This window comes from Chaetodon auriga, chromosome 3 (genome assembly GCF_051107435.1).
Source record: "Chaetodon auriga isolate fChaAug3 chromosome 3, fChaAug3.hap1, whole genome shotgun sequence".
NCBI lineage: Eukaryota > Metazoa > Chordata > Actinopteri > Chaetodontiformes > Chaetodontidae > Chaetodon > Chaetodon auriga.
This window is the reverse complement of record NC_135076.1, coordinates 28061063-28085437: the sequence shown is the minus strand read 5'-3', so window position 1 is coordinate 28085437 and position 24375 is coordinate 28061063. Positions and strand designations below refer to the sequence as shown.

General features: G+C 44.1%; 1 protein-coding gene across 1 annotated transcript in view; it reads left to right on the top strand.

Annotated features, from left to right (window-relative positions):
- The window catches only part of tgfbr3 (transforming growth factor, beta receptor III), a 64869-nt gene extending 44723 nt beyond the window's left edge, over positions 1 to 20146 (top strand). The window contains exons 8-17 of the mRNA XM_076727035.1: positions 1586 to 1775; positions 2055 to 2320; positions 3301 to 3456; positions 4740 to 4883; positions 5341 to 5526; positions 6971 to 7243; positions 7905 to 8031; positions 11564 to 11599; positions 12276 to 12383; positions 15750 to 20146. Of these exons, the coding sequence (XP_076583150.1) occupies positions 1586 to 1775; positions 2055 to 2320; positions 3301 to 3456; positions 4740 to 4883; positions 5341 to 5526; positions 6971 to 7243; positions 7905 to 8031; positions 11564 to 11599; positions 12276 to 12383; positions 15750 to 15868 (1605 nt within the window). The 3' untranslated portion in view covers positions 15869 to 20146. The remainder of the gene's footprint in view (positions 1 to 1585; positions 1776 to 2054; positions 2321 to 3300; positions 3457 to 4739; positions 4884 to 5340; positions 5527 to 6970; positions 7244 to 7904; positions 8032 to 11563; positions 11600 to 12275; positions 12384 to 15749) is intronic.
- The last annotated feature ends 4229 nt before the right edge of the window (positions 20147 to 24375 follow it).

The window sequence follows — 24375 nt, the reverse complement described above, 5'->3', positions numbered from 1 at the left end:
ATGTGAATTATGAGCAGCGCTTTGCTTCAGGCGCTTTGTTAAGCTGCGAGCTGTTAGGACCTCCTCAGCACACACAAAAGACAAACACTGGCTAATTACTGCAATATATCAGAGTGCCCTTTACGGAGAGATATGGTTTAATACATATCAGTGCTGAGTAGGAATATACAGTTTTGATATTAAATCTTCATTAATGTTCCTCAAGTCTCTCAGCATGTCTGAGAATATGACACCTGGAGTATGAACACTTTGGAAGAGTGGTTTAACTGTAGATCATGTTGATGGAGAACTGGCAGTTGTCCAACCTCTGCAATCGCTCCGGGGATGGAATTTTAAACCCTGTTTTTAGAACAAAAATCTCGCTGCAGTCAAACTGAAAGAAACTCACCAATATTTTACATTTCCTGAAGTAATTCATCTGCATCCACTGCTCGGCCGACGCTTGATGCCGGCCGGTCTGTTGTCTCGTGTGCACCTCTCTGCCTTTAGCCCTGTGCTGTTTGCACTGGAGGTGTGCAGGGGGTTCTGTGTTTCCTCAGCCTGTAACGCTGATACTCCTGCAGGGCTGCTGCAGCCATGACACTGCACTTCTGCCAGGCGCGGTGTGTTTGTACAGCTGGTCATCGCTGTACAGTAAGTAAGTAAGTCAGGTTGTGTGAGTGTAATGCCAGGTCACAGCCTGTGGTGCTCACAGAACGGCACAAATGGATGGTAATACTTCACACGTGCACAGTAAAGCAGTTTGGATAAGGATGGAGGTCATTTTTAGCCATGCAAGATGATTAAAAGATAATTCGCATGGCTCTATGGACGGTAATGACTGCATTTCTACTCCATGCTGAAATATCTAAACATAACAGAAGACTTTGCACGTTCATGGTCCTCATCCTATTGTCATGAAATCTGGCTTGGAAATGGATGAACGTGAGTTTCCTGTTGAGTTTTACCCGTTCAAAGTCGGTTTGTGTTCACACCAAATGTGAGCCTGACAAAACTTAGTGTGCTGCCTCACGTTCTCATTGAGCCACAGACGGATGGTCCTTCTACACACGAGGCCCTGTTTTGTTCCCACGTAGCTGACATTTTGACTTTTACTTGACAACAGCGGTACACAGGATGCTGTGCTTGTGCAACCAGCGTTTGGGAGCGTGTCAACTATGTATGCGATATGATAGCCTCGTAAAAGCCTGTCAGACAGAGGGTTCTCCTCAGTGTTGCTCAAGAGACGTGAACGTGTGGGAAATGGCTGTGAGAAAGAATCATTCCTCCCTCACAGGGAGGGTACGCTGCAGGGCAGGACACGAGTTTTAAGAGCAAACGAACGTGTTGCTTTCTCAGCACTGATTGAGCCGTGACACGCCCATGACCTCACACTTATACCCATGATTCACTCTTGACACAGAATGAGTGCAGGACTGTACATGAAGCTGAAAATCTTTGTAATATTTGAACAGTAAATCATGTCACCCAGTTCAGAAGATTAAGGAGCTTACTTAAATCTGTGGGTTTTATTAGAAATGATCATTTGTTGTTTTTGATGGAAAACAAGACAAGATTAGTTACACATCTGCTTGCTTTCCCGCAGGCGTCTGATACCGTGAGCGTTAGCTCAAATATCGACAGACTGGTGCAGGTGTCAACGTCCCCCAAGGAGCACTTGCCATCGGGGTCTCAAGCCTTGATCAAGTGGGCAGGGGAGCATGGCTTCAGTCCCGTCACGTCTTACACCAGCACTCCTGTGGCTAACCACTTCAATATCCGCCTCAGAGAGCCAGGTAAGCTGAAGAAACATCCTCTGAATTCTCCACTCGGTTTGAATTATACTGAAGCAGACAGCAAAATAGTGTGTTCAGGTAAATTCTTGCTAAAACTTTGTGCACAAGACATACATTTTAGCAGCTGCTGCAGTTTTTACATGACTAATATTGCACATTTCACAGTCCTTGTAGAGAAACTAGCGTGAAATTGTAAACTGGTTTTATAGTTGTATTCCTGTGTAATTTCCCTGCCTGTAAAATCAGCCTCGTGAGCTTCTAACCATGTGTGACTTCCAGATGTGGTGGATCCTCTGGAGACCATGTTTCCTCCAGAGCTGTCCATCCTGCGCGACTCCAGTCCTCATCCAGGACCCGGAGCTGCTTCCCGACGCTCCAGCCTGCCCTTTCCCTTCCCTCCCGCCCTGCCTCTGCCCTCCGCCCTCGACGAGCAGCCCTGGGAAAACGGCGGGCCCGAGGAGCAGCAGGGCGTTCTGAGCGTTGGCCTCAGCGTGCAGTGTGAGGACACGAGGATGGTGGTCAGCATCGACAAAGAAAGCCTGCAAGTGAGTGGATGCCATGACTGTGTCCAGCATGGAAACACATACATGATTACTTTAGTTTGATTTTATGTCACAAAGCAAAACCAGAGACACAAAACAACAACATATTTCAGTTTATTTACTACCAAAGCTGTACCTATATTCATTTTCATTGTCAGGAACGCTCACTTTTGGTACTTTATAATACTTTACTCACATGTCTGAACAATAAAAACCAATCAAGTGATTTGTTTCCCGTCCAGACTTTAGCCAGTGTCATCAATAACCTCACATGTGATTCAAGTCACACATCTGAAAACTATTTCACGGTCTGCTCGGTCAGATGAGCTTTTTGTTTTTACGTCTCTGCTCTTGCGACACGGACTTGATGTGACAAACTGTGACAAGAAGAACAGAGAACAGCAAACATGGAGGACACCCAAAGAGAATGCCAGCGTCTGGATCAATCACTCGGATTAGAAAAGGCCAACATAAACCTCCCTGTTGACAGGCTGTTGATGTCTGAAATGCGTCCTTCAGCTGTAGAGATCAGACTTGCCTGGCTGTGCTACGTGTACGTAAAGATATCCTCGTCAAAGTTAGCTTCAGTCCTACAAAAGTAAAATCAGAAGAAGTGCTCGTGAGTGCTGTGAGAAATGTTGTCATTACTCTATTGCTCTTTATTTAAATGCCAGCGTTCCTGTTATACACAGGCTGACATTGAAGCAAACAGGACGGTTTCCAACATTTGGCGTGTGAACACAGCGACAGCGCAGTCAGCCCACATCACAGAATGGAAACTGGCATTGACTATAATTAGGAGAAGCTGGAGCTGGAGCGAGACCACCTTGTGGGATTTGTTTATTCCTGAGAACTCGAAGTCTTTCACACTGCTTTGACTTTTTGGTCCTTTTTTTTTTTCTTTTACAAGTCTGAAAATGAGTTAATAAAGAAAAGTTTTTTGCATCTTCATCCAACGTTGCCATTTTTTGATGTTTCCTCAGGCGAATGGGTTCGCTCATGCCAACCTGACGCTCCAAGACCCAGCATGCAGAGCAACAGTCAATGCCACCCACTACACACTGGAAACTCCTCTGACCGGCTGTCAGACCACCGTATATCCCATGCAGGGGAGCCCAATGGCCCTCTACATCAACTCTGTGAGTACCGTACCTTTTATTACATTTTACTTTAAACCAGTCGTGCCAGTAAAGCTGAACCATGAAACGTGGCCTCCAAGTTCGTTATGTGAGTACAAAGAAGTTGTTTTTAAAGTTAAACTGAGAATAACTGAGATGACTCCATACTTTAAACCCTGACTCCGTACGTTACTTTGTGATACTGTGTGTTATTGTTCTGTGTCGTGATTGAGTAGCAGATGGAGTGCTCAGGTTCCAGGACTACCTGTTGTCGTGAGTTTTCTAGCAATGCCGGTTATCACATGTCAGTCAGTCAGCAGCTGATGGGAAACGCCCAATCAGGAAACTTGAAGCTGTTTCCACAAATTCTTTCATCTTTCTCTTTTTGGATCATCAGAAAATACGAAAATATGCACGAAAGCTGCAGCTTTATTACGGTTTATATTTCGTAACACAAAAAGTGAGAAGGAATCAATTTTCTGTTCCTCTTTAAAAAAATTTTATGGAAAAGTGAACACTTGAGGGCTTTAATGGGACTCAGCATTCACATCTGACATCCCCACTTATCTTCATTATTATGGAATGCATTCATTCAGTGTGTTTGTTCTAACAAGCAACGATGAATCACTTCCTCCCCAATCTTTAGAAATCTTTTGTGGAGGAACTTTGGAACAGCACATTTTCTGTCCAGTGCAGATTAAAAAACCCGGGCGCACGTCCAGGGTTGTCTTTTGTGTCAGCATTTGGGTGCAGGGATAACCTTTGACCTCCAGTTAAAAGACTTACATCTTCACTGTGTTTGCCCTGCACTTCAAAGATGATCTGCTTCAGCTGGTGTTTCCTCTGTGCTGTGACATGTTGGTTTAATTCATCTGTGGCACCGATAGCGGGTCAGCTAACGTTTGGTGCAGACGTAGGAAAAACACTGTTAGTGTCATTGAGATTGTCCTCTCACCTCATTAAATCAGAGTTTTCTTAAAGCAGCGTGCACTCATGTCAGACCCCTGACATTCCTCTGCTCTGCTGAGAAATTAAAAGTATGTTTTATGGTTTTTGTCCAGGGTGAGTCCCACTGCGGAAGCCACAGGACATTCCCACATTTTAAATCCAACTCGATGGTTGCAGAATGTTTTGGCGACCCCTCTCAAAGATTCAAATCTCCATGTCTTTGTCTCACAGAACACCCTGAATTAAGCAATACTGCTCACAACTTCAAAAAAATTGCTTTTGTGAAAGTTTTCCTTTCACCTCCTGACTGATGTGGCTTCAGTTTCACGAGTAACAGACTCCTCTGTGGATTGCAGGTTTTGATAAGTCATGCTGAGGATGGGAGCGGTGGGCCGCTGGATTATGATGATCTGGAATCTGGAGACCTGGTGTTCCCAAGGGAGCCGGTGGAGCTCGAGAGGACATTGACGGAGCCTGCAGAGCACCAGTCTGTCATTGTGGTAAGACACTGTGGTTCTGTGTTTGCGAGAGCTGCAGTCCACTGCAGGGTGAACGTCTGCAAGTCAAGACCACTGATCATCTAGATCTCCATGTAAATCATGCAGATTTGGAAGAAACTCCATTTCCCAGTGTCCCTTGGTGCTAGTTAAGACTCATCTGGCTCTTGCAATCTCTGTCTTTCCATGATGTCTGTTTTATGAACTTGACCTGACATTTTCCATTTTAAAGTTTCTCCGTCTTCTTCCCTCGACTCACTTATTTTCCTTTGTCTCATCCATTCCTCGTCTCCCACTTATTGTTCTTGTTTATACAGTATTTCTTATATTCCTTCCCTATTTTCTGGTCCATCTTAATGTGGTCAAACGCAGTCATGTAGGGTGAGGGTGTTTCGCAGTGGAATCTGATGTCAGATCCCTGCTGATGTTTGTGTTGGCTTTGTCTTATTTCTCCTCCTAGTTCAACTGCACGTACCGAAAGAGCCAGGAGACCTCAGAAACACTTCCCAGGATTGTACCAGCACCCGGGAGGCAACCGCTCAAAAACATGACGTTTAACATGGAGGTGTACAGCACGCCGTCGCTCACCGACCCTTCACATCTGCCCTTCCACACTGTCTCACAAAACCAGCAAGTCTTTGTGGAGGTATGCTTTGTATTTGCAGTGCGTTACCTCTTATTTCAGTGTTGTCTCATGCAGCTTGTGTCCTAAATTAGGACTTTAGTAGGAAAGCTGCGCTCTGTTTACTCTCTGTCTGGGACGTGAGCTCTTCCTGCTTTGATCTCTTAGTGTGGCATCCACAAGGTCAATTTGTATTTTGTCTAGTTGGGGCTAAAATACTAACACTCACTTTCACCCCTCGTATCCACTTTGTATCTCCTCACTACATGTCTGTGTATCCCGTCTGTCTGGCTCAAAATCCTGTCTGTCTGTTTCGCAACAGTAATTATGGAGGTCATGTAATAGATGGCAAGGACTCACACATTGAGGTCCTTTGAAAAGATGATTTATGATGATATCAGCGGGAGACGCTTCGCTGACAGTGTGGACGCAGAGCCAGATGGTCACAAAGAGTTTTCTGTGTATGTGCATGGAAGACCTTTCCGATGAGGATACCATCACTGACAATCCAACAGAAGGAAAGAGGGGAACAATAACTCAAGAGACTGGCTCGTGAGTGGAAAGATATATGGAACAGAAAGCAACGTCATTATGTGTCCACCTGATGAATATAAGTCCAATATTTAGCCTCCTTTTAGCTCTGTTTTGGTCTCCACCGGCTCTTGAGGGAAACATCTGGCTCTTTAGCTGCTAAATACTCCATTATGTTCCCCAGTTAGTCTCTAACTGTGTCTGTTTGGTGCTGGACAGGTAACACACACTGGGTTCTTCAAGGTTTTTGGGCTTTCAATGAGAGCTAACTAAACGTTAAAGTTGTGGCCATAAAACCAACACAAGGATGAGAAATACACAAGTATAGATTTTGGATTTTTATAGAGCTAAAGAAAGTGCCAGTGGTCCTCAGATCTGCACTCTTGATTTCCTTTTAAAACCCATATAGACAACTTAAGCTGCTTCCCATCTTACCAGAGGAAAAGGGTTGTGGAAGTGACCTTTCTCTCTGTGTTGGACTGTGGCGATGTTATTTATGGACATGCTTCAGTCTCTAACCTTAAACATCTTGATGCTGTCGATCACTCAGCTCTTAGATTTATTACTGACAGCCCATATGGCAGCCATTTTTTTGTCTTGTATTAGAAGGTGTGCAGACCCTCCCTCTCTGTCATGCTAGATCAGCACTTTATTCATCCATAAAGGAATACTAACACCTTATTTATGCTCACTCCTGTACGTCTAACACCTGTTCTCAGGACTGGCTCACACTATCATCTAACTCTCAGTAAAAAAAAAGCAAATATAATGAATGTATGCATTTCCCAAAATATTGATTTCCTCCATTAAAGACTTTTTCTTGCACTGGTTGTTTCGCTCTGGACTGAAGTGTAAAGGCTTGCTTGAGGCTGATCATGACAAATGATCCACATATTTAAAGAATAAATGTGTTTTTCTTCTCTGTCATGTGCTTCAGGTCACATCAACCGCATCAGATCCGGAGCTGGGGTTCACCATCTTATCGTGCTTCATTTCTACCAACTCCGACCCCACCTCGCCTTCAGGCTACACTCTCATCGAGACGGTCTGCCCCAAAGATGACTCCGTCAAGTACTATCCTCACACACAGGCGGAGAAGAAAAGTTTCAGCTTCACCTTCAACTCAAAGTTCAACACATCGATGCTTTTCCTGCACTGTGAGATGTCGCTGTGCTCCAAGAGACCTCAGAGCAACCAAAGGCTGCCTTTGGTACGCAGTGCAATCTCCTCCAAATTACTTTCACTCTGCATGTTTAATGAAGCCATCAAGGTTTTTTCAGCCTCTCCAGACGTGTGTAGCATTAGCAGTGTTTGTTTGAGACGGCTTCGCTCGGCGTGGTAGTGCACCATCTTCACTCTGGCTGACCTGAGCCATTCAGCATCAGGCCTTTACCCAAAGCTTAGCAGGAAACATGAATCGATGTAAAGATTGCCAAGTATCCAGCTGCGGAATAGAATCCATCTTAGACATCATTTTCATTTTTCTCTTACTGGGTTTTCTCTCCAACTCGTACGATCTCTTCCAAGCACTTTCCTCCACTTTTGTGACCTTCTCAGATGAAAAAAGCGGCGATAACGTAGCGGCCGAGGCTGACGTGTGACACTGAAGCTAATTGATACATTCTGATAACGATCTGCGTCAGACTCAAGAGTTTGTCGTTTGTTTGATTTCAAAGTTTAAACTGCGGGTCATGTGTGACAGGATGCATTTACTTGAGCTTGAGAAATGGGAATTTTTGCTTTTCCAAAACCTTTTTTTTTCTGCAGAAAGTTGCAGAGAATGAACACCTTTCAGAGAGTGAAGGTTTGTTTTTTTTGTAGGATTTCTTCGCGTTTAATTCATTCTTCATTCTCAAATGTTATCCACACAGTGCTTACAGCCCAGTGAGCCCTGCGATTCTTTCTCTGTGGACAATGTCATGGTGATGATGCTGAACAAGAAGGTAGCGACCAAGCCGCTGTTTGCGGTGGATGGATCCGGTCGCGCAGAAATGCCAGGTTAGTGAAAAGGAAAAAACAACATATTTTACACCTACTTACACTTTTCCATGCCATGAGCTCTCCGTGAATAAGATGCATGTGGCTCTCTCGGCCATGTTTCCATTTTATCAGCGCCACGCTTTATGAATTAAGTTCTGATTTCCATTGTTTTGAGTATAAAGTGTGATAAGGACGCTGGAGTAAAGAGAGAAGTCGGTCCGAGGGCGAAGGAGCCAGAGAAAGCTCAGTCCTGCACTACACAAACCACAAACACTGCACATCACTCCCCCACATCTGGTCTTCATTAACTGCGGTGTGTGTGCGTATTGTGTGACTGTGTATGCGTGTGTGCGTGCGTGTGCCTGTTTACATTAATGTCTGTACACAAGAGTGTGTTTTGGGGTGTGTGTACATACTAGCATGTGGTTGAGTGCAGTAAAAAAGGGGAGTGTGCTCACGCTGAGGCCCAGTTCGGCTCCTCTGGACCAGCTCATGCTGAGGGAGAGGTGGAAAAAGAGGAGTCATACAGAACCAAGCTCCAGTTGTTTTCACTTAGGACCTTCACTGTGGCCTCCCCTTTCCACTAGAGAAAGAGTGTGTGTGTGTGTGTGTGTGTGTTTGAGGGGAGTGGTGGTCTTCTTGTAGTCTTTGGGAGTCCAGTCTGAGCCTAAAGGCCCCTCCATCATTAAACTGTAGAGTCACTCGCCTCGGGGATGGGGGGGGGGGGGGGGCGGGCGCTGAGGTAACCACCGTCACATTTTACTAATTATGACTTCAACTGAGACGGGGTGATATCATGAGTGCCCAATCTCTGGTGGGCTGCCAGAGCTTTTCAAATCAGCATCCCCTCTGAGCAATGACATCAACAAGAGCCGTTGTCAGTTCGAGTCAACCGTACTGAGTCATGAGTTTAAGGTGTAATCACATTAATTTAATCCGCCTGAGCCAGAGCCCGACTGATACCTCAGCGTGGCCGATACTGGCTGACTCAGGCTTATTGTGGATATGCTGGATCAGTTTATATGAAGCTGACGAGTGGCATGAAATTGCAGTAGAGAAATGACGAAGATTCTGAACGTTTGCAGTAATTTAAAGCAGAAAGCACTGACAGCAGCGGCAGCTCCAGGATCTCTGAAATGAGAGAGACCAGGTGTATCTTGATATGCCTCCTAACTATAACACATCCATACACAGCTGGTAATGAGAACGACTTTGGGGCTAAACACCTGCCCTACCAGGAGGCAGAAGCCGCTGTTATGTCATAAAGTTTGTTTTTAAATTTAAAAAATGAACCAAAATGTTTTAAACTCAAATATCGCTGTAGGTATTGGCCTGAAAAATAGGTCGGGCTCTAGCGTGAGCTGTGCTGAATGGAAGTGGGCGGATTCATTCCTGTACATTTTAATTGGACTTTGTGGCTCAGTGCTGGGTGGAGAGATATAGATGCGGTCACTTTTTGGCTCAGAAGTTCCACTATGAATGTAAAAGAAGCTGCTGGAGATATAGTGAACTCTGAAATCTGCAGTACTGAGTGAGTAAGCTAAGCTGGGTCAGAGTAGGCAGCGGCATGCACTGCCCACGCCGCTGTGCCAGAGCAGCGGGTTTATTTTCCATGGAGCAGATTAGGTAAACACAGATACGCAATAAACACTGAAAAAAAGGCCTCAATTTCAAAGGCGGTGTTTTATAACACAAAGGCATCTCTTATGCTAGGATGGCAAACAAAACAAGCAGCCTTTTCAAGGGCCGCAGTTGTGCACTGGACAGCATCCCAAAGAGCTGAACTTGATCTACAAATCAAAGAGGGCCACTTGTAGCCAACTTGGTGCATGGAAAAACATATCAGCCTCAAAACTCTGCCATCAAAAGAAGATTTACGGCTTCACAACATCAATAAATTTTCGCCCTTTTTTATGGATCTGGTAACATTCAGGAATAGTTGAAAAAGTATCACTTATATGAGAGGCTGACAGTGGATGTTATATCATCTCACCAGTACAAGTAGTGTTACTTCCATTTAGGTAAAAGAGGAAGATATAAAACCTACGATAAGAGTTTGTATTATTGACATTATAACGAATGAGATGTTATCTGCTTCTAATATTATTGTAGTATATCTTAACTTGGACGGGCTGAATGTGTTGACCCTTCAAACTGCTGATACCTGTGATGATGCATCACCTTAAATCCTGCTGAACGAGGTTCTCTTGTCCTTCACGTCGGCTGCTGATGTCATGCAGCTTACTTTATCATTAAAATTACCATAAGGCTCCAAACCTGTCACTGTAGAGCTGCATAAAAGGACGTCTCTGCTTCTACGTGAGTTTGGGTTCATGCCTCAGCAGATTGTGGCTGTTAAAGAAGTATAAATCTTCCTCAATTGAGTAGATTCATCCTGAGAAAGCACTACATAAAACCTCTGCATGTCATCAGCTGTATGTGGCCCTAATTGGCCGTATGGACCCAAGTTTATTGCTAACAAGCTTTGGACTGTGGAGCATCGAGAGTCTTGCAGAGGCCATGAGCGGTTTGTGCAGGAGAGGTCAGAGTTGAACAGAAACAAGTGATTACACAGGGGTGCGCTCTCATTCCATAGCAAGCAAACTTACATAAACACATGACGTTCACAGAGATATCAGAACGGTCCCAACTCTGCTAACAGCTGAAAGCTGCAAACACAAGGCATGAGCTCTGTGAAAATAGTGAACAGACGTCCAGATCGGACAGACGTCCGGCGGAGAGCAGCTCCCCGCAGACATCAAGGCGTCGTGTGAAAAGGTACACTGAGTTTTCAGCTTGATAAAGATGGCCGTTGTTAGATGAGAAACCTAATCTTCCAGTGAAGTTTACAGGAAAACAGTGCACACCACTGTCTCTTTCTGGCCGCCGTTTAGTGCGCTCTTCCTCTCTCTTCTGCCTGCAGGCCTGAGAGCATTCGCGGCCACTCTCTGCATTCTTAGCATAACAAGTCACATGGGGCCGATAACGCGGGAGCGATGGGATAGGGGTGAAGGGTGGCAGAGAGGACGTCCTCTGGCCATCGTCCCCTCTGAAATTAAAGTCCTCTCTGATGACCTGTCATCATCCATTATGCGAGATGATAACTCAAAGGTGTTCTTTCCAAGAATAGCAGCCATTGTGCCGCAGTCTTGGACATGTACCAGGCTCGCCTCTTGAGTTCGCCCGTACACAAGCGCCTTTGTTTTGTTTGTTAAGACATCATTACGGCTAAGTTCACTTTTGAAAGGCTTCCAGATGGCTGGAAATAAATGGGTAAGCAGAACTGCTGGAAGTGAGTAGGTTCATCCTTTAGGACGAAGAGCTGCTCTTTTCAGCGCTTTCCTGCTTCAGGTTTCTGTATCACATTCCTCAGAGAACCGCTTATCAGCACAGAGTAATATCAGCAATCTGCTGATCCTCTGGCCTGTGGCTGACAGGCCGGCTCACAGTGTGTCCTGGGATGTTTCTGAATAATTAAAATTCATAATGTATACTGTGCATCAGTATATATGATAGTTAACATTCATTAAAATTACTTCTTTTTTTACAGCAACAGCACCTGAAATCCCTGAGGATCCTCCTGAGAGTAAGTTATTTTACAAAGCTTTTATAATTTTCTCACTCCTCCTCTTTCTAATTGTGTCTGTGAATGTACATTTTATGGAGTGTGTGTATATTGTGTGTGTATTGTGTGTGTGTGTATATATATATATACATATTATGAAAATACATAATCATATAAGGTCACATTTTTCATAAAGTCACTTCTCATGAGAGAGTTGACCCCAGTTCCTGCCGTCTTCTCTGTCAGCCAATCACAAGCTAGCTCATCAGTGCTGAATTAACTTTGATGCTGGGTAATAATCCAAGCTTACGGCACAGCGTGGCTCGTTAGCAGGCGAGTGACGTGCTGCCATGTTAACCTTAAATAAAATGTCTGTTATTTACAGCGGCAGCCTCAAGCAGGTTGAGGTTAGCACTGTTGTTGCTTTAGCTAATAGAAGCTAATTGGCTAAATTTAGTTGCAGAGCTTGCTCACCTAAAGGAATTGTTCAATATTTTGGGAAATATGCATACTTGCTTTCGTTGTGAAAAGTCTGACCTATTCCCAATCTGTCTTTACCCTCATTTCCTGTCATTCCTCCACTTTCAGCTGCCATTAAATACCCCAAAACATAGCTCCAATGAAACTTGTGTTATTATGAAAATCTGCTGATCATTTCCATTTTGTCAACACGTCTGAACGTTGTGCTGTTTCGCAGAGACACTGTACGTGCTGGACACTCCGACAGTGGTGGGAATCGCGTTTGCAGCCTTTGTGATCGGGGCTCTGTTGACCGGAGCCCTGTGGTTTATCTACTCACACACAGGTAGGTCCTTCACCTGCTGCTCCACGGCCCCGGCCCACCTCTCTACATTAATGAAAAGATAAGATGCAAAGGAATGTCCGAGTGTCTCGGTGCCAGAAATGTGCCGCTGGGATTGCCAAACATCCTGCTGCTGACAGAGGCCAGTTCACAATAACATATTGACTCCTCTACTGTAAATATATCCTGTTGGTCAGCAGCAAGAGCTCTTCTCTTTCCTGCCTTTGAATGTTTTTGGGGCTGCGGGGTGGTCAGCGAATATTCTCAGTACAATGGCTGGAGACAAGTTGGAAATTCCCCTTGTTGGGTTTAGCGGCACTCACAGGAAAAGACACACAATCTGTCCATTAGATGCCAAGACCTTCCCCATCGTCCCCGGCCTGCCGACCCCGGCTGACCCCTGGGAGGAAGTGCGCTCCCTCCAGCCCTCTCGGCTCGCCATTGCATAGAGCTGCCCTGTTCTAGTTGGCCTGGCTGCTTGAATGGTGATCCGCCATGCCGTTGACCTGTTGCCCCGTGGCTGATGTGTTCTCCGTGGATGCCTTTCATAAACGGGGCCAGGATGTTTGAGTTTAGAAGCCGGGGCTTTCAGAAAATACAACAATGTGAGTGTTTAAGTTTGCTCTAAGTTTACGGCTTGGAAGAAGCTCACAGTTGGACGGCGCGAAACGATCGAGTCAGTGAAAGCAAAGATGCGGACACTTGTCAGAGCTGCTGCACACTGTTTAAAGTTCCAGTCATGCTGAGTCACAAGTGTTTACCGAACAGGATTTCATGTAGAAGAAAAGATCAGCTGTCAGATTTTAGTGCCCTTATCTTTATCACAACATTGGTATTGGCTTTTCTTCAGGAAGCCACTTTCTTTAAGCTTCATGGCTTTTCTGGAGTGACTGAGAGACATGTGACCTGCAACTAGCTGGTTTTCCACAGTCAGAGGTCAAAAGTGAACATGCACAGAGAAACAGGTGTCAGGCGAGGAGCTATGGAAGCACTCATAGAGACATGTTCCAGTTGATGTTGTTAAAATAGGCCTCGCTGTGCGTGTTAAGCCCTCAGCTGAAATGACCTTACATGGCAATATTGGCAGTTCCATGTAAACCCCAAGAATGTAGATCCCCCAAAACAACCACCAAAAATATCACTTCAGAGTATTTTAAACTAGTGTACAGTGAAGAAACATGAAAACAGATTTGAGTGTATCCCCTCAGGGTCTGAGGACAATGTGCCGGCTCTTGAGAAAGAATCCCTTTTTGAAGATATACTCGCTGGCATTATGTTTGTTTTTTTGGTCTCCATTACAGTTTGATTCCTTATAAGGCAATTAGAAGTATAAATCCTTTAAAAGCCCCCCACGTTGTATTATTTGACATTTTGCTCATTGTCTTGGCACATACAATAGGCCTGCATTCTGCCAGCGCTGCACTCACGGCTGCCAGCAGATCTGCTCCCCACCTCTGCTCAATTTGTGCAATAACACACGGATGAAAAATTCAAACCAATTGTAAAAACAGGCTCACACGCAGGGAGATTTCACACGTTATATTCTCTGAAATCCAAACATTTGCTGCAAGATTAGAAAATACTGCTGATCACGCGGCACAACAGTGAGATAAGATATCTGCAGAGAGAAAACCTCACGCCAGGTTCCTTTTTTAGCCACGTTGCAGCTACGAAGGATCAGTTTTGATTGGTCGGTCCTCCATCTTCAGACTGAAATATCTCACCGACTGCTGGATTGATTGGCGTAACATTATTCACAGGTATCCATCTTCCAGTTTGCATGAATAAAATGACTTGAGTGATCCTCTGCCTTTCATGGAGCGCCACCATGACGTCTGCATTTGTAGCTTTGAGTGAAATTCTGTTGGATGGATTGCCGTGACATTTCATACAAACATTCATGCACAGCTTTGGATGGATTGCAATAACTTCACTCTTAATCCAACTCCATCATCAGCTCAAACCTGGAATTTGTCTTCTGCTTTGATTTATGGCCAAATACCTGCAAAACTGATGCCATCCCTATCAGCCCGAGCTGTAGTTTAGTGCTAATTAGCAAATGTTAGCAAGCTAAAAGGCCAAATATCTTCAAATAAGTTCTCTGTATCGTATCCTTTGACACGCTGTTTAAGATGTTTTAAGTTTGGAGTGTTGAACGTGCCAAGAGATACTGAGATTGTGCCTCTGCTTTTCCTCGTCCAGGCAGCCATCTGCTGCATCGACTGCTTACAGAGTTTTCACACACAGTTTGATTCTGTGACATAAAAGCAGCCTTTATCTGTCCTATCTAGAAAGATAATATTGGACTTGGGAGCTTATATTTCCTCAGACAGATGAGGTGAAGTTCCAAGTCCCTTTGTTTTGTAGAGCTCTTGGTCCTTTGAGGAAAAGACCCCTGGCAGCTCTGCTCTGGTAAACATTAACAGAACTCAGGGGCCCCAAAGAGGGAGCGGGATGCACGCTCGCCTGTGGACACATATGCCTGCCACATATGCAGGCACTCATACACACACGTTACCTTCAGCATACGCTGTACAAATACAAATACAAACCAAACTGTTCAAAAGAGAAAATTTGATTGTGTCCTCTCTGTTTTTCTGGGAGGAATAAAACGAGGAAGCAACCACGGAACAGACTGCAGTCATAATTGAGCCAAAAGCTCAAATTAAACACAGACTTGGCTTTGTTTCAATGGCTGTTCATTGTCTGTCAGAGACATTTTCTGTAAACAAATGTAAAAACTTTTATTCGCCCCTTCATTAGAAGCGTCGGATCCCGAGAGTCTACGAAATGAAATGCTTATTTAGGCATAGAACAATAAACCAGTCAGCGGTTGGAGCTCCAGTCAGAAGGCCCTGTCTTGTGTTTGCTCTGCTTTATCTACTTAAACTAGGCTAATTGAATCCAGATAACTGAGGTCTTCTCTTCTTGTTCAAAATATTGTCTCAGATAGGATGTGAGCGGTTGTTTCTCTCCGAGGTGAAAGCTTGTGGGTCTGTGAATCTGTGGCAGATTATGCCTGAAGATGGTAAAAGTTATGATGGCACATGAAGCCCAGCCTTCTTGCTTTACTTTGCACATTCGCCAAACGCTTTGTACTGAAAGCTCGATTGTTTTCACTTAAGTAAGAACGTGTAAATCTGCACGAGACGTGCAGACGAATTTGCACAAATCATAGAGATGAAGGATTTTATTTTAACTTCAGCATAAGGTTCACGTCAGGTGGTGGCAGTCGTAGTAAATAGCAGGAGATGGAACAGCAGAGAGGAACAATCCAATCCAGCAACTTGAAGCTTTAATCAAACGATGGTTATCATGTTCTGCCTTTTGTCACTTACATCAATCCTCCCTCCTCTCCACCTGGTCCAGGTGAGCCCGCAGGCACACAGCAGATCCAGAAGTCCCAGCCGGCCTCAGAGAACAGCAGCGCGGCTCACAGCATCGGCAGCACGCAGAGCACTCCCTGCTCCAGCAGCAGCACGGCGTAGCCCAGGACGCCGCCCTGCGGGACGCCAAGCCCTGCCGTGGCACCAGAAGGGCCCGGCGGTTCACAGGGGCCGGTTTGTTGACCTCCTTCCATGAAAGGAATTGTTTTGGGGGACGGGATGGGAAGGGGAAAAGTATGATTTAAAAACACAGCAACACCTTTGGTCCTTGTAAATTCCTTTGGTGCCACGTGGCAGATCTACCGTCCTGGTGTTACTGGTCTGTAATAGTGCTGAGCACCAGCTTGGCCGCCTCACCTCATATCCACTTCAAAAAAACTACAAGAAACAAATGTGAGTTTAAACCAGGCATTTCTTTCTAATCCAATTGCTGCTTTTTTCTGACACCAGCGCGGCCTTTTCCTCAGACCTTAAATGGTGATTTAGGCTCTTTGTAACAAGCAGGTGGACTCAGACAGAAAGGAAAGCAGTCAGGCTGCGGTGACGTCAGGAATCATAAGTGAGGTGTTGATGGCTGGACTGTAACACGTGCAGGCCTGAAGGTGGCCAAGGAGCAAAGCAACCACTATGAACATGTGGACAAAAGTGCAGTATGAACCGAGTCGTCATCTTGACACACAGACAGAGATAATGGCTTTTCAGAGACAGTGTAGGTATTGAATGTATACAGAAGAGTAAACGCCAAAAAATGTGAAAGACAAATGTGAAAGACGTGCTGATAAAAAGCCACATTTTATAATGTCCTCAATTCACTCCTTCTTCCCTCATAATGGATTCATACACAGGTCGATAAAATATACTTCACCAGCGATCGATACAGCAGTTACAGAAACGCGTTGCAGTCTCACATCCGTTGATGTTACAGAACTTCACAGGGGCATTATGGCTTCCTTTTACTCAACCCTGATTCCCAAAAAGCTGTGTGAAACATAAATTTAACAGGATGAGACAGTTCCTAAACCTCTTTGACATAAAGTCACCTGAAAACAGCTGAAAGACAACAAGTTTAATGTCATCGGCTTCATTGATTTTTGTAAATATAATCTGAATCTGATGCAGCAACATGTTGGTTCAGGAGCAACGAACACCTGTTTGGAACTTTCCACAGGTAATCAGGTTCACTGGTAACAGGTGACAGTCACCTCTTTGTGAACACATGATTGGATAAAGGAGATTAATACATGGACTCAGGAACACTTCGTTCAACACAGTTTGTCAGGAAATGGTTTCATTCTGTTTTTATTTACGTTTTTCACAGTGTCATAACTCTTTTTAAATCGGGGTTGTAGATGTTTTTAACAGAATAGTTCAACGTTTTGGCAAATTCATTTATTTGCGCTTATGTCTGTGCATTAAGTACCGAGCTTCATACTGGAGGTGATTAGCCTAGCTTAGCATGAAGACTTGAAGCTGAGGGAAACAGAGTAGTAATTTACATTTCTGTCTGTGTGCAGGTTCAACAGAGGAGACACAGGTGGGAGGTGAATACACCCACCTGCTCACAGCCAGGCTAGCTTTATACCCCTGCTTCCAGTTTTTATGCTAAGCTAGGCTAATCACCTCTGGCTCCAGCTCCACGTACAGACATCAGAGCGCTACCAGGTTTTCCAAAATGCCAAACTGTTCTTTAAGACCTGTATATTTGTGTGAATATTGTAAATACTCTAAAATGTTACGAGGTCGAGTATGAAAGTTTTTTTTTGTTCATCTGGATTCGACAGAATTTACCAGCGTGAGTTTAAACCATTTCTCATTTCAAAAGTGTTAAAGATGAATCACAGTGTTCAATGACAGCTTCAACTTAGAGTAGAATTAAAGAGCATGAATTAAAAATCATGGTTTATTGTAGCTGAAATAGTTTTATTATGATCTTTATTGATTTATTGGTTGATTACTTTTACCGTTAATCATTTAATTATTCAGTTTAAAAAGTCAGAAAACGGTAAAATCTGACCGAAACCCAAAGAGATTATATAAAACAGAGAAAAGCAGCAAATCCTCATTTCTGAACTAAAACATCGTTTGGTATTTTCCTTTGATAAGTGACTTACTGTGAGTGGATGTTTGAGCCCACGTCTCAGTACGTCTTCTCACATTCAGCTGGTGGTCCTGTCTTCAGACACCCTGAGGAGGAGCTCGTTTGTCAGGCTCTAAAGCCAAATGTAGAGTTTAAGGCCTGTTTCTATCCCACGTCTTTTTGTTTCATCCTGGCACTGACAGCCTGTTGAATAAGCTGCAGCTGAAGCTCTTTGTGATGGACGTATATTTTCATGTTTTCTTTAAACTGCAACGCCGCCGCTGCCCCACCGTCTCAGAACAATATGAATGTGTGCTGAAGTGCCTTCTTCATCCTTCGTGCCTTTGTCAGACTGCGTGGGCCCTCCCTGTAAACCATAGCAAGAGAAACAGAATGTATATTATCTCAAAGCTTTTGACTTTTCTTCTCATGTAAACATGTATAAAGCTTTCTACAGAGGGAACAGAGTATAGATATATATAAATATATATATATATATTTGTGTATAGATTATATTTTGGAATATATTTACCAAGAGAAATTTATTGTCTTTATGTGTGTAAGTACTGTGAAATGAATGTGGATGTGCTCATACATAACACATGTTTGTGGGGGATTTATTCATAAAAGCCTCGTCGCACGTTTTATGACACGTATGTGAAAATGAAAATATTCCGATTTGTAATCCGAAATGATTCAGCTTTGCTTCTTATGAGTCACATTCAGTTTCACTGATCGAGAAAAGTGAAAACTTTAAGACTTCTCCTTTCTAAAAAATTCAGATATTGATATTAAAGAAATTTGTTGGCATGTTTGTGAACTGAAACCTTTAGATTTCAGTTGTTTATTGGAGAACGTGTCATAAAACATGTCATGAGATTATGATCATGTGTACGTGTAACGTTTGTCATAGTTTGTCATCTGGTATTTAGGAGGAATTAAGACTTTAGCCCACTTTCTGAAGTTGTTGCAGATTGATTCCTGATGTGTAAATAATGTGTTAACTGACATGTTTTCACGTGAAGTAAAGAAATCAGATGTTTTATAACCTCTTAAAGTTTCATTGAAGCTGTAGCCTCGAACATTAGACTGTTTGTAACGTCGAGTCGGTTCCTCACAAACTCAAAACTGTGTCGTCACCTTACAAAACCCAGATCGAGAGCATGTTTAGGTCCTTCTGTTGTCACAACAACCATGTTTATCCCTTCAAATTATGAAGAGCTGAAACCACTGATGGCGGCAGTCGAACCGGAGTGACAGTGGGATGTGTAATAAGCGTGTGTGTACTCGGTCAGAACGGAATGTGTAGAAAATCCAACTGTGTTCTGGAAACGCGACTGTTTTCAATAACACATGAGGAATATTCTTTATTGAGTTGTATTAGAACCACTTGGATTCAGCGCAACATTAGAACTTGTTTGTTTTATCGGGCCTGTTTCCAGGTGTTTTCGTGCCAAAATCCAGCTGAAACCTCCGTTTGGTGGAGCTCAGTCATACAGGAAGTGAGCAGCAGTGATGTGTAGTCCGCTGGTGCTGTGATCCAGCAGCATTACTGCGAACGACAGCCCCGTTTCCCACTGCAGAGCAGGCCGAGTGGACGAGCGTGCAGTGCAAATGCGGCCTATAATCAGCGGTGGTTGTGGGATTCAGGCTTCCTGACATTCCTGTAGCTTTGAGGTTTCTCTTATCGGCTGTGGCGAGTCCGCCGTCTCCCGTGTGCAATCATCTCCCCGGCCCCTTACGATCTGGATTTAATCTTCTCATTTGGGATAATTTGGGAATATTTTTTCACTCGTACTAACGATGCAGTTCACGACATTCCTTCCCTGCCTCCCACCCCAGAGCATGCTGGGAAAAGCTCCACCACTTCCCCCACATGACCGTGAGCGTGGATAAGTGCGCAGAGATAGTGTGTTTGAAATAATGATGCTGTGTCAGACAGAAGGAGCGTTGTGGTGGAAAACAGCTGTAATCAGAGCACAAATCCATATATCCTGTCATTGATTGTATTTTTTAACCATGTGACTACCTCATGTTTTTATATGAATGTGTATTTGTGTGTGTCGGTATGAGTGTGAGTGTTTTCTGTGTTTGAACTCGAGCTTATCGATCACACCGCGGTTGGATGATTCGGGGCTCCTGCGCGGTTTTATTGCAGTTTTCTTTTCCGGTCCGGCCAACAATGAAGACTTCTGGCTTCCCCACGACGCCTTTTTCTGATCGTTGTAAACTTTGATCAGCCCCTCTTGTTTCTCTTGGTGTTTGAACCTTTTTATATGCTGTACATACGCATGATATTTGTATACCCATTATGTTCAATAAATTTTCATAATAATTTACGAGGCTGTTGTCGGTGGATGGTGTGGGTGAGGGTCCAGTGTGGGGCTCAGAACAATGAGCTGTAATAATGATGTGCTAGGCTTGGCTCTGTGGCGGTGAAGTCATGGCTCGTCTCTGGTGAGCTCATAACTTTGATACAGACCATGTGGCTGGAGGTTTTCAGAGGGGGGGGCGACCACTGCAACGAGTGCAATGCGTGGGTCCTCACCTCTCCCTCCTCCCCGCTGGGATTCGCTCCGTCTTTGCTTTTGATTAGAGCTCCTTGGAGACGGCTGCGAGCGGCGTGCCTTGGAGTGGATTTGAAAGGCTCTGTGAAGAAGGGAGGCCAAGGGCGGACGGCGAAGCGGCCTCTCGTGATGCCAGCTCAGGTTAAGGTTGACTGGTCCGCAGACCTTCTGCATCTCCTTTCCCAGACTTCCTTCGCGGAGGCATCCTCATGCTGCGGCGCTCTCGTCCAACAGATGACTAATTTAGTGAAGCCTTAAACAAACGTTCATGCACCTCATCAAGCCAGAATGTTGATTGTCATGGAATTATTTCCACTTCCAGCTTTCCCCTTCAGGTACCTGGAGCACAAATTTGTTGTTTGTCTTTTGTATTCTGCAGCTAATCCATTTAGTCACTGATTGCATGTGCCCCAGACAATAGTCCGTGACAAATACAGGGTTGAATTAAAAGAGGCTTTTTGTTTTTATCTGGCTGACGGGACTCCAAACACTGACGCTGGAGAGCCTGGACTAATTCAGACCAGACCTTTCCTCCTAAACACCATTACTCGAGTTAAGTGAGATGTTTTGGAACTCTTGACAACATCAGAGGAGGATGAGAGCAGATTAACAGGCTGAGTGTACCTACCCTCACAGCACCTCTTCCTGTCCCATAGCACATCACTGTAATGTGGCTGGAACAACAACAGCACGTCCTGCCATGAGCTGGAGCCAGAGAGACAGACTGACTGAGGTTACCTCACAGAATCTCCCAAAAAAGATGTGAAAACATGAAACCTTCAAAGAACTGATAGACACGCTTCATATCAGAGGCAAAACTCTGATGGCATTCATGAAAATATGTTTGTACCAGGGCTGCAACTAACGAGTATTTTCAATATCGATTAATCAGTCCTTCATTTTCTCCATTAATCGATCAGTTGTTTAGTCTATAAAATGTCAGAAAATGGTGAAAAACATCGATCTGTTTCTTTTTTTGTCCACAACACAAAGATAATGACTCAAACTGATTCATCAATAATCAAAATAGTTGATGATTAGTTTAATAGGTATGTGTCTTCCATAGTGTTTATGTTAAGCAATGAAAAAAGGATTTGCTGTTGCAGCCTGTCAGCCTGCACAGAGGGCTAAATGTCCCAAATCCTATTGGTTCATACATAAAAATGGTCAAACTAATTTTCCAATGGCTCGAACAAACGGGAAAGTCCTTGTGGTGCTGTAATGTAATTTAGCGCACAGCATCTCACATATTAGCACTTTATAGAGACGCCAAGTGGGAGGAGCTTTTCAGGCCTTCTTGGTTCAGGAGGTTGAAGTCTCACAGACAATGTTTGATGACTCAGAGTGGAAGCACTGCCACAGCTGGGATGGACGTGAGACTCTCATGGTTGAGTGATCAATACAGAAGATGAACGACTGCATCAGAAAATATCTGATAAATTAAAAGTCAAAGGTACAAAAAAAAGAACCCTGAAAATGTATTTCCTCCCAGAATAGCGGGCTCATACACGAGCACACGTTTCTCCACAGAGGTTTCTGGATTTGTGCCGTCCACTGGTCTCCTCGCTGGTTTGAAGTGGGCGGCTCAGCTGGAAAAACGCGATGACACTTTCTTCCATGCACCAATCACAATTTGGCCGCATTTGAATGAAAATGTGATCACAGCTGTGAGCTGTTTGCTGATGTTGCCAGTCCAATGTCAATACAATCTGACCAAACCACACCCACACAGTCCTGATGAAGCAGAGAAGCTGAGCTTTTGACTATTTACAGTGGAAACGGACAACTTTCAACGCCCCCTAGTGTTTCCAAGTGGTATTAAAGTGGTATTATTGTTTGAGCTGCTGCTGCAGAGACAACCGGATGTTTTTTTTTTTTTTTTTTTTCCCTCGGAGCAGCAAGAACCAATGACACATGACTGCAGCAGCAAATAGTTATTTGTTTTCACGTTCTACAGACATGGAGCAACACCAACATTCATCCTTTCAGGTATCTGATGAATGAAGTCCAATGTTCACTCTCCTTATAGCTCTGCTTTGGTCTCCACCAACTCCTGAGAGTCATATCTGGCTCTTTAGCTGCTTTTTATTGGAGTAAAAAGGCAAAATATCACTTTAAAAGTCCAAACATTCGTATGATAAACTATATGTATGCCTAAAAGAAGGGATGCTCCAGCGCCCACGCCTTACCCGCTACTTATTAACTGAAAAATGAGCTAGCTTGAAGGGGTGGAGCCATAAATTCTGTGTATGTTTATCATTGAAAGCGACACCTTTAACATTGCTAATAGTCATTTCAACCACAGCCAACATGAAAAAACACTTATAAGCGGAGCTTTAATGTTTTCCTCTCAGCCAAACGAGTCCCATCATTGACACAGACACACACACACTAACACTGATGCAGTATTCAGACTCAGTGCGGCTACACGTCTCTCTGGTGAGATATTCCTCAAGTTGAACATATTAAGGCATAAAAATGCTTATCTGGTCCACTTAGCTTGACTTCCCTGCTGGGGGATTCTTTTTCAGCCATGCTGAAACGTTAGCCCCTGACTGAGGCGTGCTAACTTTAGCCTCACATCACAGCTGGTTCTTATGCTGCACCAAAATATGACTATGCTACGTTTCACATTGCTGCCAGAATCCATAAAACAGCCCTCATTTTGCTGAATTGCAAACTCTGTTTTGATTGTGGCACATGGGTGCTGCATGTGTGTATTTTTTTAGACATTTGAGGCCCTCGTTCTTATTGCTGGAAAACACTAGAGTGTTTCCAGTTGGAAGAGCAGAAAAAAAGCCCTCTGTAGCCTAAAATTACACTGCTCATAATGAAAAAGTGCAATCATAACTAGCTTCATACCACAAACATCTCCCACTCAATTAATGTAAACGTGTTTTTTTCTCCGTACCCCTTTTTCTTCTGGCCCGTTTGCATGCACATGTGCACGATGCGTGTCCGTGCATGTGCACGCACACTCGCACAGCAAACACACTCATTCCTCCATACACTCAGTTTTTACTGACTGCTTCGCTGCCCAAGCCACAAATCCAAACTAAAAACAAAAACAAACTGGAAAAAAGGAGCCAGCATTTACTGTTTGGACAAACTGTCTCATCTAAGAAAGCTGCTTGCTTTTCAAATGGAGGCACCAGCAATGAAAGTCAAGGATAAAACCTCCAGTGATTTATTGAAAAACTCCCCGTTTGCCTCTTCTTCAAAGCATTATTTACTGCTCTGTTCATCCAGATCCACTGTGTCCACATGACATTCACACCTGACCACATCGTCCTCGCACAGCAGAAGGCTGATTGCATCGACCCGACAGTTTCCTGTGAAAATAACTTTTTCATCGGAGGTGGTTGGGAGTTTATGTTTCCGCTGGTGTGGTTGGAGTCGTAACTTTTTAGGAGGAGCATAGCAGCGCACGTGGCTCGTGCAGACACATCATTCATTTATTCTTGACCAGCTTGTGGCCTCAACCCTGAAGTGTTTCAAACCGCCCTGGGAGGCGGTTTTTAACATATATGACAGATAAACACGTTAGAATCCAGACTCGTGAGTTATCGGTTGCGTTGATGCTCGGCTGTTTGCCCCGTGCATCGATCCAGGAGCTGCCTGTGGAGCTGAGCCGATCGGTTTGTTCATGGCTTTTTTAGAGGACTTTGATTGTTTAACGATTCTGAGTGACTGTTATTACTCTAAAACTCATACAGAGAAGGACGCTGTTTATTTTTCGTAGAAGGAACTTGTGCAGTGCTCATTTGGATTTGTGCCAACACAAACACATCATCTGCTCCACAGATGACATCCAGGCTGCAGACGGTGCCTGTTTGAGTGTTTGCTGCTCCAAAATCCTTCTGCTGTGCATCTTAGTTTGTCGACCGGCATCTTGAATTGACCGACAAAAAGTTTTTGAGTTTAAAAGCACATTTCATCTTCATCAAAAATATGTGAACGTCAGT